Consider the following 16,049-nt stretch of genomic DNA (forward strand, 5'->3'; position numbering starts at 1 on the left):
ACTATGGATTTCATTTGAAGCCCTTTCCCAACCCTAGACAGTCACCCTCCTGCTCTACCTTCCCAAGTCACTAGTCTGGCTAGGTCACACATACCCCTCTGCCCCGCTCACCTTCTGCTTGGCCTCCTCAGCCATGCGTTTACAGGCTTGCCGCAATATGTGAGATCGATTGCCCTTGGGGGCCAGCCGATGAGCCTGTTGGTCCTTTAGGGCCTGAAGTTCTGGGGGTAAGCGACTGGTGAATGGGGTACCAGAATCTGGGCCTGCTGGCTCGGTTAGTACTGCAGAAAGAGAAGAGGGAACACATGATCATACTGGAGCTGTGCCACTGTTTCCACCTGGCCAGAGACAATGGCAGCATCTTCAGGCTTCTGTGCAAAGAGGCCCTAGCGACAAAGAGGGAAGGGGGTTGCAAGGGAAGTGCAAGGGGCATGCAAAAGGCTAAAAAGAAAATTCAAGCTGGAGGCGAAAAGAATGTACTTTGGATCCACATGTTGGGGCCAGGGGTTATATTGGGTAGAAATGCGAGAGCCCTGGGAACCCTAAGGACTCACTGGTGACTCGACCAGCAATAAAGGGGTGATGTAAGAGGTCTGGCCAGGACAGACGCTGCCGGGGATCCTTGGTGAGCAGTCCCTGAAGGAAGTTCTGTGGAAAGAAAGGATACCCCATCAGTCTGCACTTCTCCATGGGCTCTCAAACTCATCAGAACTGGTCAACCGAGACTATTTTTTTTTTAAATACCTATTTATTTATTTGGCTGTGTTGGGTTTTAGTTGCAACACTTGGGAGATTTTGTTGCGGAGCACAGACTCTCTAGCTATGGCACATGGGCTTAGCTGCTCCATGGCATGTGGGATCTTGGTTCCCCAACCAAGGATCCAACCCATGTCCCCTACATCACAAAGCAGATTCTTAACCAATGGACCACACAGGGAAGTCCCCAGAGTGCATTCTTATAGCAGACATGTCTTAAAAGCTGAGCACACACGCATTTATTTATTGCATGCTCGCCATGCAGGGATCAAACCCATGCCCCCTACAGTGGAAGCCCAAGTCTTAACCACTGGACCACCAAAGAAGTCCCTCCTTTGTTCAGATTCTTTTTGGTCATTATTTGGGCCACCTTAACTAAATAGGTTTGGGAGAAACTTGTCTCTTTTCATCTTAGCTAAAATAAAGGAAAGTTATAATGAGATTTTACTCTGGGAGAAGGCTGCATTTAGACTTTATTGAAGGCTCAAATCAGGCCCTTGAAATAAAAAGGGTTAACTCTTTTTCCTCCCTTCCTGGCCTACTGAGATTTAACTGCAATGAACAGGCACCATCTCTATACTCTGCTCCTAATCAGTGAGCTAGCTCCACTAGCTCTGGCCATTAGCATATCTAAAGATTATTCCTTTCAGGAAGAGGACTGATGGCTCTGTTGGCAAATCTAGAAATCATTTGGACATTGCATCTGATAGGAAATTAGGAGAATAGAGAGTGTGTAAAGGAGAAAAGGAAAGAAATAAGCATCTGAATGCAGAGTTCCAAAGAATAGCAAGAAGAGATAAGAAAGCCTTCCTCAGCAATTAATGCAAAGATATAGAGGAAAATAACAGAATGGGAAAGACTAGAGATCTCTTCAAAAACATTAGAGATACCAAGGGAATATTTCATGCAAAGATGGGCTCGATAAAGGAAACAAATGGGATGGACCTAACAGAAGCAGAAGATATTAAGAAGAGGTGGCAAGAGTACACAGAAGAACTGTACAAAAAAAGCTTCACGACCCAGATAATCACGGTGGTGTGATCACTCACCTAGAGCCAGACATCCTGGAATGTGAAGTCAAGTGGGCCTTAGAAACCATCACTACAAACAAAGCTAGTGGAGGTGATGGAATTCCAGTGGAGCTGTTTCAAATCCTGAAAGATGATGCTGTGAAAGTGCTGCACTCAATATGCCAGCACATTTGGAAAACTCGGCAGTGGCCACAGGACTGGAAAAGGTCAGTTTTCATTCCAATTCCAAAGAAAGGCAATCCCAAAGAATGCTCAAACTACCGCACAATTGCACTCATCTCACACGCTAGCAAAGTAAGGCTCAAAATTCTCCAAGCCAGGCTTCAGCAATATGTGAACCATGAACTTCCAGACGTTCAAGCTGGTTTTAGGAAAGGCAGAGGAACTAGAGATCAAATTGCCAACATCCGCTGGATCATCGAAAAAGCAGAAGTTCCAGAAAAACATCTATTTCTGCTTTATTGACTATGCCAAAGCCTTTGACTGTGTGGATCACAATAAACTGTGGAAAATTCTGAAAGAGATGGGAATATCAGACCACCTGACCTGCCTCTTGAGAAACCTATATGCAGGTCAGGAAGCAACAGTTAGAAGTGGACATGGAACAACAGACTGGTTCCAAATAGGAAAAGGAGTATGTCAAGGCTGTATATTGTCACCCTGCTTATTTAACTTCTATGCAGAGTACATCATGAGAAATGCTGGCCTGGAAGAAGCACAAGCTGGAATCAAGACTGCTGGGAGAAATATCAACAACCTCAGATATGCAGATAACACCACCCTTAAGGCAGAAAGTGAAGAGGAACTAAAAAGCCTCTTGATGAAAGTGAAAGAGGAGAGTGAAAAAGTTTAAAGCCCAACATTCAGAAAACAAAGATCATGGCATCCAGTCCCATCACTTCATGGGAAATAGATGGAGAAACAGTGGAAACAGTGTCAGACTTTACTTTTGGGGCTCCAAAATCACTGCAGATGGTGACTGCAGCCATGAAGTTAAAAGATGCTTACTCCTTGGAAGGAAAGTTATGACCAACCTAGATAGCATATTCAAAAGCAGAGACATTACTTTGCCAACTAAGGTCCATCTAGTCAAGACTATGGTTTTCCCAGTAGTCATGTATGGATGTGAGAGTTGGACTGTGAAGAAAGCTGAGCGCAGAAGAATTGATGCTTTTGAACTGCGGTGTTGGAAAAGACTCCTGAGAGTCCCCTGGACTGCAAGGAGATCCAACCAGTCCATTCTAAAGGAAATCAGTCCTGGGTGTTCATTGGAGGGACTGATGCTAAAGCTGAAACTTCAATACTTTGGCCACCTCATGCAAAGAGTTGACTCATTGGAAAAGACTCTGATGCTGGGAGGGACTGGGGGCAGGAGAAGAAAGGGACAACAGAGGATGAGATGGCTGGATGGCATCACGGACTCGATGGACGTGAGTCTGAATGAACTCCGGGAGTTGGTGATGGATAGGGAGGCCTAGAGTGCTGCATTGCATGGGGTCGCAAAGAGTTGGACATGACTGAGTGACTGAACTGAACTGAACTGAACTGAAAGGGATCAGTAACTGTTTCTGGGATCTTAAAATTTCTTCTTCATTTTGATATAGGACCACCTGGCAGACTCTCAGGCTTGGCAGACCTTAGGTCACCCTCCCAGAATAAGCCCCTGCAGTGCAAAAGCAAGGCAGCTTGCCCCAGCTCCTGCATTAATTCAGTAACTGCAAAGTGCAACCGTAGCTCCGGAAAAAAAAACTGTGGAAAAGGGAATAGGACAGAGACAGGTTAGTGATGCAAAAGCAATCTGTCAGTATCCATTACCTTGAAGCAAGGACTAATGGTGGGGGGCCAGCGCACAGGGTCCTTGAGAATAAGGCTGACCAGCTGAAAGATGCTCGTGGTATAGAAGGGAGGCGTGCCTACTGCCAGCTCATACAATATGCAGCCCACCGACCAGAGGTCTGCAGTGTGGTCATAAGGTCGTTCCTCCACCAGCTCTGGGGACATGTAGAGTGGTGTGCCTTTGATGGATGTCAGCACCATTGTGTTAGTGCTCATAGCCCGGGCAAACCTGCAGGAGATGATGGAATGGAAATGGAGAGAAGATATTCAGTCAAAACTAGAGGTGCTCACTGCCAACTATTACTGTGTGAGATTTCCCCAACCTGAACAGAGAGAATGTCTTCTAAAAGACCCAGCAGAAATCCCATTCTCTAGCCCAGGTTCTAAAAGGAGGCCCAGGGAAGTCAAGCATACAGGACAAGGCTCCCTGCAAAACCAGAAGTGGCGACACAAGGTCAGGCTCCTCACCCAAAGTCACAGAGCTTGATACCACCACCCTTGGCAAGAAGGATGTTCTGAGGCTTCATGTCTCGGTGGAGGATACGGTGGGAATGCAGATAGTACAGGGCTGACACCAACTGAGCAGCAATGGCCTGAACCTACAGGTCAAACAGTCAGGCGGGAGGAAGAAAGGAGAGGTCAAAGGAAGGAGCCCAAGGACTCCACCCTAATAGTACTGTAGACATGACCTTCTCTTCCCTCCCTTTCTTCCAGAGCATCACACAATATATTTCTTAGTTCTTGTCTTTCATTTGTTTAAGGAAAATAAATTGAGTTTCACTGACTACCTGCATGACCACAGGCAAGTTTTCTTGTGCCTCACAGATTCATCATCTATTGATAAGGCAACAATAATGATTTTACTTGTCTCATAGGATCATTGTGAGGATTTAAAAGAGCTCAAGCATGTAAAGTGATGGAACACTCAGAATGGTGCCTGGCACTTAGTAAGCATTCATATACATTATACATATTATATGTATTATATATTCATACATATTAACTGTTATTACATAAGACAAAGTCCCTGTTCCCAAGAGCTGTAGCCAGACAAACAAACAAGACAGACAAAATAAACAAGGTGATGACTTACAAATAATGATGGTTGTTTGGAAGGAAGCAGAATGCTGTGACAGGAAGTCCTGATGGGGGCCTACTTGCCCGAGTACACAAAAATCCCTGGAATGAATACGGCTGGAGAATGTGTTCAACCTACTGCTAACTACTATGTCTTGGTGGTGAATCCTACCTTAACCACAACTCTTATCCCTTCCTGTCTCTCTGGTACCACCACACCTGGACTTCTTTCCTAAAGGTGCCTAACAACAGGAATAATATTAGCTTCCTAAAATAATAGCTAACTATTGAATAGTGTGTCAGGTACTCTTTCAAACACTTTACATGAATCAATTCATTAATCTTCCCATTAATGCCTTACGAGGTAGACATTATTATTATTTCCATTTTAAAATGAGGAAACTGAGTAAGAGAGGTAAATAATTTGCCCAAGAAGACCAAGCTAGAAAGTGTCAGACCTAATCTCTGTATTCAGAGAACTTGGGTTCCAGTTTTCACATACCTTACTGTCATGCCACATTGCCTCCATATACAAATAGACTCTTATATTTTACTCAGGAGTTTTCAGGATAGAGACTCTGCACTCTCAGCTCTCCCTACAGTTCTTAACCTGAGGAGAGGTCAGGGGCGGGAGAAGTTTGAGCTGGGAATACCTGGTCTTCTGGAAGTTTTCCATCATCTTCGAGGATCTGAAAGAGCTCTCCTTCAGCATAGTCTGTCACCACCACCACCTGCAGGGAATAGGCAGTGCTGCTGATGGCTTCAAATGTGTGCATTTTGAGGCTGGGAAATTCCTGAGACCCTTCCTCTTGGGGAGAAGTGACCCCCCCCCAAACCAAAGCACACCTCTTTGTCAGTCTCAAAGCTATCAAGCATATGCACAATGTTGGGGTGCCGCAAACCCCGCATGATTTCAATCTCCCGTTGCAGATTCCTCAGCTCCTTTTCTGAGCGTCCCAATTTTGGAATGAACTTCAGGGCCACCACCTGTCAGTGGTAAGGTCAAGAGTCAAGGCCTAATTGCACTATTGAAACATTAGCCTCAGGGCTCCAGAGCTGACTTTAGATTGTCTGAGAACAATTATCACTGTACTTTGCTAGTCTCCCAATCCACTTCACCCATGGTACCCTCCCTGGGTACCCTCCAACTGACATTACCCAGGCTTCCCCTGCCTCTTGCCCTAGGAGGAAACTGCTTTTGTCAGTTAGATCCTTTTGGTGGATTCTGGGAGAGGTGTTCTGATCTGGATAAAGAACTCAAGGTTTAAGGGATTTAGGAGAAAGAGAAGGAAGGAAAAATGAAGAGGGTAGAATAGAGCTCAAGTGGTTTATCCCTTCCTATATTGTAAGTGGAAGTGTTAGTTGCTCAGTCGTGTCTGACTCTTTGAGACCCCAGGACTGTGGCCCACAAAGCTCCTCTGTCCATGGGATTTCCCAGGCAGGAATACTGGTTGCCATTCCCTTCTCCAGGAGATCTTCTCAAACCACAGATTGATCCTGGGTCCCCGCACTACAGACAGATTCTTTACAGTCTGAGCCACCCAGGAAGCCCCAGATACTACTACTGATCATAACAATAATTTGTTTGCTAGGTACCAGACACTGTGTCAAGTGATTCAGTGTGACATCATACTTGATCCTCAAACCCCATCACTCAGACACTGTTCTTAATTTCATTCTATAGATGAGAAAACTGAGACATAGAAAGGTTGAGTAACTTGTCTATAGTTCTAAGACTAGAAAGTGGTGGAGCTATGATCTGAACCCAAGTAAGCCAATTTCAGAGCTCATATTTTGTAAGTATGAAGGAGTCAGTGTCTTAGGAACACAGGTCATTGCTCTGGTCCCTTACTCCACTGGGGTTCAGAGTGTGGAATCCCACCCAAGATGTCCCTCCTTGTTCACCACCTGAGCACTGTATTTTCTTCGACCCTTGTACACCCTCCCAAAAGAGCCTTCTCCAATCATCTCCAATACGTGGTATTTTTCCATGACAGAGATTTCAGGATCACTCAGAAGGAAGGAGGCAGAGATGGTGACGAAGGGCTACAGCTCCAGGGACAGTTCCGCACATCTGGGAGGCCTGGCTCGGACACGGAAAAAAGGTTAACATTAGTCGCCTTGCCTTTTCTTTTTTTTTTTTCATAACAATCCAGGTCTCATAAACAAGGTAGGGTGCAGTGGATGAAAAGATGATATCTTGGAGCAGATCGCCTCCTGTAGTTCTTCCTTTTCTCCTGCTGCCCCCCAACACAACCTCGTTCCCACCCAACCGCGAGACCCATTCCCCGTCCACCCAGGCTAGCCCACCCGACCCTAGCCCCCTTCACTCGGCCTCTCCCCTCGGCCCCGCCCTCTCCACTCAGCCTCACCGCCCCCCGACCCCGCCCCCTCAGCCCAGCCTCGCTACCGCCGACCCCGCCCCTCTCCGTCCAGCCTCGCCCACCGACCCCGCCCCTTCCAGCCACCCCCAAAGTTCCTGCCACTGCCACCCTCCTCAGCACCCTCACCCCGCGCGCTCAGCGGACAGGAGCCCCTCTCTTACCCCCAGCCTAGGAGCTTCAAGCTCCTCAGGCCGAGGGACGCCGGCCCTGGCCTTCAGCTCCGCCCCTTCTGGCTGCCTTCGTACTTTGCCTGAGTTAGCGTTCTTCTCCACCCCCACTACCGGTCTCTTTAGACTCACACTGTTACCAATTTTACTCGGTAGAACTGGTCAGAGGTTCGGAGAACAGAGAGGTTCAGGGGTGTGGGCGAGACAGTGGGCCGCCCATAGGCACTTCCTAAGGGCGCTTCCGAACCGTCCCTTGGCCATCAGGACCATCTAAGGACCCGGACTCGGCGGTTGCCTAGAAACGGCCTCTAGCCGCCCTCCCTCCGCTGTTTAACTCGCCGCCTCCGACTGCGCGAAGAGTATTTCCGGTTCCGGCTGCGGGCCTCAGAAGACATGGCGGTGTCTGCGTCGGCAGCTGCAGGGGATGAGGACTGGTAACTTTGGGGGCATGGGCTTTGGCTGACCGCCTGAATCCGGTTCGGGGGACTAGCGGCAGCCGCGGACGGTCCGTACGGCGGGTGTGTGTGGCGGGGCGAGGGATGAGGGATGTTAGAGACGCTGACATTTCTACTTAAGAGAGTTCTGGACTGAGGAGCGGGTGGGTGGTGGAGGGGCGCTTGTCTGACCAGGAGACCGCATCAGCGCCGGCCTGGCCAGTTCGGGCCGCGCCTTATCTGGTTCGATCATCCAACTTCGCCCCGTCCCATTTTCTCTATCTGAAGTGGATTTGCCCAAGGTCCCAGTGCGGGGGAACGCCTGTTTATCAAATCTCTCCCCCATCCCTTATCCCCGGAACCGACATCCTCCAGTCAGTCCCCCGTTCCTCATTCCCGTTGAATCAGACTATTTCGCTGAGGCTTGCCTCAGCCTCAGCCTTCTCCCTTACTGATAGCGCTAATGAAGACTGTTGTCTGAATAAAGCTTTACACCTCACAAAAGCTCTCCTAGTTCCTTCTCTTAAGCATTCTTAACAAGGGGACCAGAACCTGGAAGGACTCAGGGGTTTGGAAATAGATAAATATGGATTCACTTCACATTTTATTAGCTATGTGATGCTGACCAGGCAGCCTAGCTTCTGTGAGTCAGTGTCCTCAAATGTTAAAAAAGTGGGTGTGTCATCCACCTCAGAATAGCTGAGAGAATCAAGATGGATTTGTAACATACAGAAGCCTCCTTTTCATTAGCAACTCTGTGGTGTAGCACCTGAGATGACCTGACCTGAAGAGGTTAAATGATTTGCCAAAAGGTACATGGTTATCACTAGGAATCCAGGTTATCTGATTCCAAAACTTATGTTCTTAGTTCTAGGACATTTTACAGTTCCCCTTCCCCTTTTTTTCTGTCATCATCTTATCCCATATCTCACATCCAGAGCCCAAGTCACAGGTAAGGTGTGTAAAGTATTGAAGGACCTCTTGATGGAGGCTGTACCTCAGTGTTTCATTGGTTCACGGAGACCAGCCAGTGCTGGCCTTTTTTGAGACCTCCTAGATGTTACCTGCATTATCTATTTTATATATTGTGTGCTTAAGACTTAAAAAGACTTTCAAAGTTTTGAGAATCAATCTTTCTCTGTACACACACACACATATATCTAGGGCAATTCTGTTCTTAGTGAAGAAGGAATAAGATATAAGTATGAGAAAGCAAACCAAACATGTATCTTTCCACATGTTATCTGGGTAAAGCTGTGCCCTCAAGCCAGCCACTCATCTTCAGTGGCATTACATCTCCTGTTTCTTTTAAGGAAACGTGGGTCTTTTGATTTACATCAGGACCACAGGATCCTGACCTGGACAGGTTAAGCTAGATCAGTCAGACAACAGGGATCATAAATATATTGAGTATTAACTACATCCTTCTGTCTTTCCTTTTATGGGAAAAGGTTATACACAAACAGGAAAGAAAGGGGACATAGACTCCTATAGTCAGAATACTGTTAGGCACTTCACATAAACAAATCACCTTCCATCCTTATGATAACCCTGGAGTGGGTGATAGTATCTATATGTGGTAGACAGGGTAATTCAGCCTGACAGATAAAAGAAACTACTCAGATCACATAGCTGGTAAGTGATTGGTACCTGTTCCTCATTCCAAGGCTGATGGCTCTTCCATTGCAACACAGCCTTTACAGCACATAGATCTGTTCTGTTCAAGTTGGTATCTCCTTTGAAGAGGTTTGCAATGACTGGTATTGGCAGTGTGCGTAGACTCTGGGATCCATGATGAACACTGGTGTAAGGAAAGCCAGAAGTGGTACTGGTAACTTTAATGCTAATCAATGAATGTCATAAGAAATATGACACTAACAAACAGCCAGCAGTGCAATGAAGCTTAAAACAGGGAGCTGGAAACCTATTTCTGGTTCCAATTCTGCCTCCATTAAGCCTTGAGATTTGGGCTAGCCTTTCATCTTTTTGGGAATCTGTTTCCTCATCTGTTGGCAGAAATGATCTCTAAAACTCTGATTCCCGTGCTTCCTACCTGGCCACTTGACAAATTATAAACATTTCCTGAATTTTTATGGAGGTCAGCAAGAGAATACACTCAGACAGATGACCGTTTTTCTACAAAGCCAGCCTTTGTTGACCTTAGTAGGACTTAATATGAAGAGTTGTAACAGTAAGATAATCTCCCCCTGTCTCTCTAGGGTCCTTCCCTCTGAAGTTGAAGTGTTAGAGTCTATCTACTTGGATGAACTACAGGTGGTTAAAGGAAATGGCAGGTACGTGTTCAACTGGAGATGGGCAGGAGTCCCCTTGGTAATAAGAGGATTCCATGCAGTATCTATGAGCCTTGATTCAAAAATATTTCTGTCATGTGGACAAACATTGTTCCTTTAATCATACGGAAAGAAAGAGCCTGATGCTCACTTCTGCCCACTTCACTCTCTTCCCATCAAGCCCCTGCACAGTCATATCCCAGGTCTCCACTTCATCCACCTGTAGGTCATCGCCATGGGAAATCTACATCACCCTGCACCCTGCCACTGCAGAGGACCAGGATTCCCAGTATGTCTGCTTCACTTTGGTGCTTCAGGTTCCAACACAGGTGAGGCCTCTATGGCAGCAACAGGAGGAAGGGAGAGGCTTGGGGGTAGAGGGCTTTAGCAGTAATATGTTATTTTCTCCCTCTAGTATCCCCATGAGGTGCCACAGATTTCTATCCGTAACCCCCGAGGACTCTCAGATGAACAGATCCACAAGTGAGTCAGGCTAGTCAGAGCAGGGAAAATGTGGGAAACAACTCAGTCTGGAGAGGGAAGGGGGAGGCCTCATGTTTGCTTTGCCCTCTCCCGCCAGGATCTCACAGGCGCTGAGCCATGTGGCTGAGGCTGGACTGGGTACTGCCATGCTCTATGAACTCATCGAGGTAAGATATGTGCTAGCCTGGAGAAATGTCCTTCCCTTCCGGCTACAGCAGTGTCTCTCAACAGAGGTTATGGGCCTAGAATCTTAAATATGTTTGGAGACATTCATTTAGTTCTTGTTTGGGAAAGGCCTAAACTGATCCAGAAAGATGAGACTGTCTTCTGTTTCAAAAAATCTCCCCAAAAGACAGCACTGTAGCTTCCCCAAGTTGCCTATCCCAGCATCTTTTTTTTTTTTTTAAACTTTAGAGTATTGTTTTGGTTTTGCCATACATTGGCATGAATCCACCACGGGTGTACCAGCATCTTGACAAAATTATTTTTCCTCTTTAACTTGTATTTTTCGTGCTTCACCAAGAGTGCGTTTCTTGTTCTCCTGGCATTGGCAACTGATAGTAGCTAGAGATCTTGCCTGGAGGGTCTAGCCATAAATGAACATTTGAAGGGTAGTCTGCCATTTCAGTTCAGTTCAGTCGCTTAGTCACATCTCATACATCTCACATCTTCTCACTTTCATCAAGAAGCTCTTTAGTTCTTCTTCACTTTCTGCCATAAGGGTGGTGTCTTCTGCATATCTGAGATTATTGATCCTTCTCCCAGCAATCTTGATTCCAGCTTGTGCTTCATCCAGCCCAGCGTTTCTCATGATATACTCTGCATATAAGTTAAATAAGCAGGGTGACAATACACAGCCTTGACGTACTCCTTTTCCTGTTTGGAACCAGTCTGTTGTTCCATGTCCAGTTCTAACTGTTGCTTCCTGACCTGCATACAGATTCCTCAGAGGGTAGGTCAGGTGGTCTGGTATTCCCATCTCTTTAAGAATTTTCCACAGTTTGTTGTGATCCGTGTTATGATCCACACAGTCAGAGGCTTTGGCATAGTCAATAAAGCAGAAGGTGTTTTTCTAGAACTCGTGCTTTTTTGATGATCCAACAGATGTTGGCAACTTGATCTCTGGTTCCTTTGCCTTTTCTAAAACCAGCTTGAACATCTGGAAGTTTACAGTTCATGTACTGTTGAAGCCTGGCTTGGAGAATTTTGAGCATTACTTTACTAGTGTGTGAGATGAGTGCAATTGTGTGGTAGTTTGAGCATTCTTTGGCATTGCCTTTCTTTGGGATTGAAATGAAAACGGACCTTTTCCAGTCCTGTGGCCACTGCTGAGTTTTCCAAATGTGCTGGCATATTGAGTGCAGCACTTTCACAGCATCATGTTTTAGGATTTGAAATAGCTCCACTGGAATTCCATCACCTCCACTAGCTTTGTTCCTAGTGACACTTCCTAAGGCCCACTTGACTTCACATTCCGAGATGTCTGGCTCTAGGTGAGTGATCACACCACTGTGATTTTCTGGGTCATGAAGATCTTTTTTGTATAGTTCTGTGTATTCTTGCCACCTCTTCTGAATATCTTCTGCTTCTGTTAGGTCCATACCATTTCTGTCCTTTATTGTGCCCATCTTTCCATGAAATGTTCCCTTGCTATCTCTACTTTTCTTGAAGAGATCTCTGGTAGTCTGCCAATGGAGCTGACTAGAAAGAGTCTTGGTTCTTTTCCTCAGAGTTTCTACCCTAATGAAAGAAACAACCCAGACGAAATTATGCCTAGAGCTACAAGTTAATATACACAGCTGACTTTTGTTTGAGATCAGAAACACAAATGCAGCCTTATTTTCCTCTGCTTTCAGTTTTTAAGGAAAATGTTCATAAAAGAATGAAGGTGGGTGGCCTGGAGTTAGATTGGGCATGGAGCACTGTAGTGTTGCTGAATCAGCCTCCACGATGCAGCTTTGAACTTTGTGGAATTCCAGAGTAGTCGCTATCTAAGTGACAGTGCACATGTGTATTTCATAGTGTGCTGCCTTTCCAGTTCTCTGTCCATGTGGGCTGTCCATGCCTTCACTTTATTTCTGAAAGCTGACTCCACAACAGGCTCATTGAGGGAGAAATACTTAAAGAAAGGCCTCCCAGAAGATGTGAGTTTTAACTGAACACTTTTTTTTTCTGAGTTTTTATTCTCATCCCCAGTGTTTCAAGTGACTTAATGAGTGGAAAAACAATTAAATTGGATTTTGGAGCTAGGTAGATTTGCGGGGGAGGGGTGGTGCATGGGGAAGAATTGATTCTAAGCAGAAATTATCACCAGAACTGAAATGCATGACCATGAGGCAAACTGGTCCCATGGGAGACAGCCCTGCCAGTCACTGCTGGGAATAGCTTGACAAGCTTCATTCACAGTTCCGGCCCCTGCCTCCCTATTTGAACAGCTTTTTCTCCTCTCAGAAAGGGAAGGAAATTCTCACGGATAACAACATCCCCCATGGCCAGTGCGTCATCTGCCTCTATGGTTTCCAGGTGGGTTACTCTCTTGGGACCTGGGGGTCTGCAGGTGACACACACAGGGGCTCAGGGGAGAGAGTGCTAACAGTGTCCCACCTCCACCCTCCCTCCAGGAGAAGGAGGCCTTTACCAAAACACCCTGTTACCACTACTTCCACTGCCACTGCCTGGCCCGGTACATCCAGCACATGGAGCACGAGCTGCAGGCCCAGGGACGGGAGCGAGAGCAGGAACGGCAGCACGCCGCACCCGAACAGGTCGACTCCTCACCCCTGTTTGCATGACTCACAGCCTTTCTATCCCTCCATTCCAGGGCCTTCTTAGCCTTTTCAGGGTCATAGGTACCTTTGAGCTGAATAAAAGTTCACCTCTGTCCAGGAGAAAGGGCATCATTATATCTACATAATGATATTGCATGTGGTTTCAGAAGGTTCTCAGACCTCTAGCTCAGCAGCCCCTGCTCTGTCCCCGCTCACTGCTGGGTGGGTAGGCCCATGCCCCTTTGTCCCAACCCTCTGCAGTTGAGGCTGGCCAGCCGGTGAGTGCCTTGGGTCGGGAAGCAGGGGTGTGATTTCACCTCTCTTTTCAGAAGGCCGTTGGTGTGCAGTGCCCAGTGTGCAGAGAGCCACTTGTGTACGATCTTGCTTCCCTGAAAGCAGCCCCTGAACCCCAGCAGCCCATGGTAAGAGAACTCTCTTCTGATCTAAATCGAGATCAATGGCATCTTGTCTGCTTCGAATGGGACTTCTGGAATTGGGCTTAAGCTGCCTGGGCCCCCTCTGCAAAGCCGTGGCCCCCAGCAAAAATCTAAAGTTTGTTCCAAATGAGCCTAATCAGTTCAGTTCAGTCGCTCAGTCATTTCTGACTCTTTGCGACCCCATGGACTGCAGCACGCCAGGCCTCCCTGTCCATCACCAACTCCTGGAGTTTACCCAAATTCATGTCTATTGAGTTGGTGATGCCATCCAACCATCTCATCCTCTGTCGTCCCCTTCTCCTCCCACCTTCAATCTTTCCCAGCATCAGGGTCTTTTCAAATGAGTCAGCTGTTCGCATCAGGTGGCCAAAGTATTTGAGTTTCAGCTTCAGCATCAGTCCTTCCAATGAACACTCAGAACCAAGCTCCTTTAGGAGGGACTGGTTCAATCTTGCAGTCCAAGGGACTCTCAAGAGTCCTCCAATATCACAGTTCAAAAGCATCAGTTCTTTAGCGCTGAGCTTTCTTTATAGTCCAACTCTCACATCCATACATGACTACTGGAAAAACCATAGCCTTGACTAGATGGACCTTTTTTGGCAAAGTAACGTCTCTGCTTTTTAATATGCTGTCTAGGTTGGTCATAACTTTTCTTCCAAGGAGTAAGCGTCTTTTAGTTTGATGGCTGCTCTTCTCCAACACAACTTCTCAGTCATGTCCAACTCTTTGCGACCCCACGGACTGTAGAGTTCATGGAATTCTCCAGGCCAGAATACTGGAGTGGGTAACCTATCCCTTCTCCAGCAGATCGTCCCAACCCAGGAATCGAACCAGGGTCTCCTGCGTTGCAGGCTGATTCTTTACCAACTGAGCTATGAGGGAAGCCCTCTAATGAGCCTAATCCAAGGGATAAAACCAAGAATCTTGAGCCCATCTCCTGAGGCAGTCTGGAAGAGCAGGGATTTCAGGTCTGCCTTCTGTTTGTTCTTCCCTTCGTTCCACTCTGCTCCTTTCCCTCCAGGAGCTGTACCAGCCTGATGCAGAGAGCTTGCGCCAGCAAGAAGAGCGCAAGAGGCTGTACCAGAGACAGCAGGAGAGGGGGGGCATCATCGACGTTGAGGCTGAGCGTAACCGGTACTTCATCAGCCTTCAGCAGGTGAGAGAAGGGTTTCCCTCCCCTCCTTTGATGATAGCTACCTTCCTAACCAGCACCCCCCCTGCCATGGCCCACGGGTGAGCTTTGCTCTACCCTGGGAGGTCTAGGCTGATGGCTATCGCCTTGAACTCTGGGCAAGGGTCCTGCAGTTCCCTGCTGTAAGGAACTGTATCTCTGTCACTGTCTCTGCTCACTTCCTCCTAGCCTCCTGCCCCTTTGGAACCCGAGTCAGCTATAGATGTCTCCAGAGGATCCCACCAGCCCAGCACCCTTGCCACCGAACCATCCACCACATCAGCTACTCACACTGCCCTGTCAGCTCCTCTGCCTATCGCCTCCCAGTACACATGTGAGAAGACTCCAGGCGCTGGGCCACATCTGACAAAGCTGGGTGAGACCAAGAAAGCTGTGCTTGATCCCCGCCGAGCCAGTCGAGGCCCATGGAGACAGCCTGAACGGAGGCACCTGAAAGGAGGGGAGTGCAATACCCTCAAAGGTACCAGTGACACCCAGGAACTGCAGTCTCCTGAAGGGCCCCTCAAGGAGTCCATGGACCTAAAGCCAGAGTCTCGTAACCAAGGGGGTGAAGGTCCCCAAGATAAGGGGCCTGGCGAATGGCAGGGTCCCCCACCCCGCAGGACTCGGGACTGTGCCCACTGGGAACGCGCCAAGAGTCGGACACCGGCTTCTTCCTATCCCCGCCTGCCTCGGGGTCGGGGAGCCTACCGGCCTGGTACTCGAAGAGAACCTGTGAGCCTCGAGTCAGAGGATGGTTCCTAGCAGTACTGTGGGGGGACAGGGAATTGGGTCGGGAGTGGGTAATAAAGAGATTGGCCTTGTTTGGCTTTCCTAACTCAGCAGTGCCTAACCCGTGAAGTGTGGCTCTTTCTAAATTTCTAGGAAGACGAGCATGCCAGAGTAGCCCCAATTTTGTTCTGAAGTCTCTTCTCCCAAGAGATCAAGGTCCGGATAAAGGAAGAGTCTGACATCTCAGCTAGAATAGTGGGATCCAAGGAAGACTAGAAGAGGCCAACATTTAAGCAGAATATGCAGGCCCCACCCTGCTACATAAGCCACTGTGCATGCAGCCACATCTCTCTGTCTGTATGTATTTGAAGACCTTTAAGGTGGAGGATAGTACTTTCCTGTTTACTACACTCTCTCTTCTTCCCACCTTGTCTTAGGCAGGCTGTGTCCCTAGCATTTGTATTCGTGGATACCTGAGGGTC

At 47.5% G+C, this 16,049-nt stretch overlaps 2 protein-coding genes across 11 annotated transcripts in view; one reads left to right on the plus strand and one right to left on the minus strand.

Moving 5' to 3' along the window:
* STK36 (serine/threonine kinase 36) overlaps positions 1–7,473 on the minus strand; it is a 31,853-nt gene extending 24,380 nt beyond the window's left edge. For 4 of the 6 annotated variants that reach the window (XM_005676550.3, XM_005676549.3, XM_013972739.2 and 1 more), the window contains exons 1-8: positions 7,246–7,301; positions 6,609–6,783; positions 5,547–5,687; positions 5,354–5,431; positions 4,092–4,222; positions 3,603–3,852; positions 555–648; positions 112–281 (exon numbers count right to left, since the gene is read on the minus strand). In XM_005676550.3, the coding sequence (XP_005676607.1) occupies positions 112–281; positions 555–648; positions 3,603–3,852; positions 4,092–4,222; positions 5,354–5,431; positions 5,547–5,687; positions 6,609–6,692 (948 nt within the window). In that variant the 5' untranslated portion in view covers positions 6,693–6,783; positions 7,246–7,301. Of the gene's footprint in view, positions 1–111; positions 282–554; positions 649–3,602; positions 3,853–4,091; positions 4,223–5,353; positions 5,432–5,546; positions 5,688–6,608; positions 6,784–7,210; positions 7,305–7,383 lie in introns of those variants that run through there. The other 2 variants (XM_018059365.1, XM_018059358.1) reach the window with 2 other exon arrangements.
* Positions 7,207–15,681, plus strand: RNF25 (ring finger protein 25). 5 transcript variants are annotated; one of them, XM_005676548.3, is made up of 10 exons: positions 7,207–7,685; positions 9,905–9,979; positions 10,203–10,305; positions 10,392–10,459; positions 10,557–10,626; positions 12,911–12,982; positions 13,081–13,224; positions 13,560–13,649; positions 14,686–14,820; positions 15,025–15,681. In XM_005676548.3, the coding sequence occupies exons 1-10, from the start codon at positions 7,645–7,647 to the stop codon at positions 15,598–15,600; spliced, it is 1,374 nt and encodes a 457-aa protein (XP_005676605.1). In that variant the 5' UTR covers positions 7,207–7,644; the 3' UTR covers positions 15,601–15,681. The 5 variants fall into 5 exon arrangements, with proteins under 5 accessions (XP_005676605.1, XP_005676604.1, XP_013828164.1 ...); XM_005676547.3 differs by having other exon boundaries at positions 7,556–7,685; positions 13,557–13,649; XM_013972710.2 differs by having other exon boundaries at positions 7,591–7,685; positions 10,158–10,305; positions 13,557–13,649.

Source organism: Capra hircus, chromosome 2, assembly GCF_001704415.2.
Source record: "Capra hircus breed San Clemente chromosome 2, ASM170441v1, whole genome shotgun sequence".
NCBI lineage: Eukaryota > Metazoa > Chordata > Mammalia > Artiodactyla > Bovidae > Capra > Capra hircus.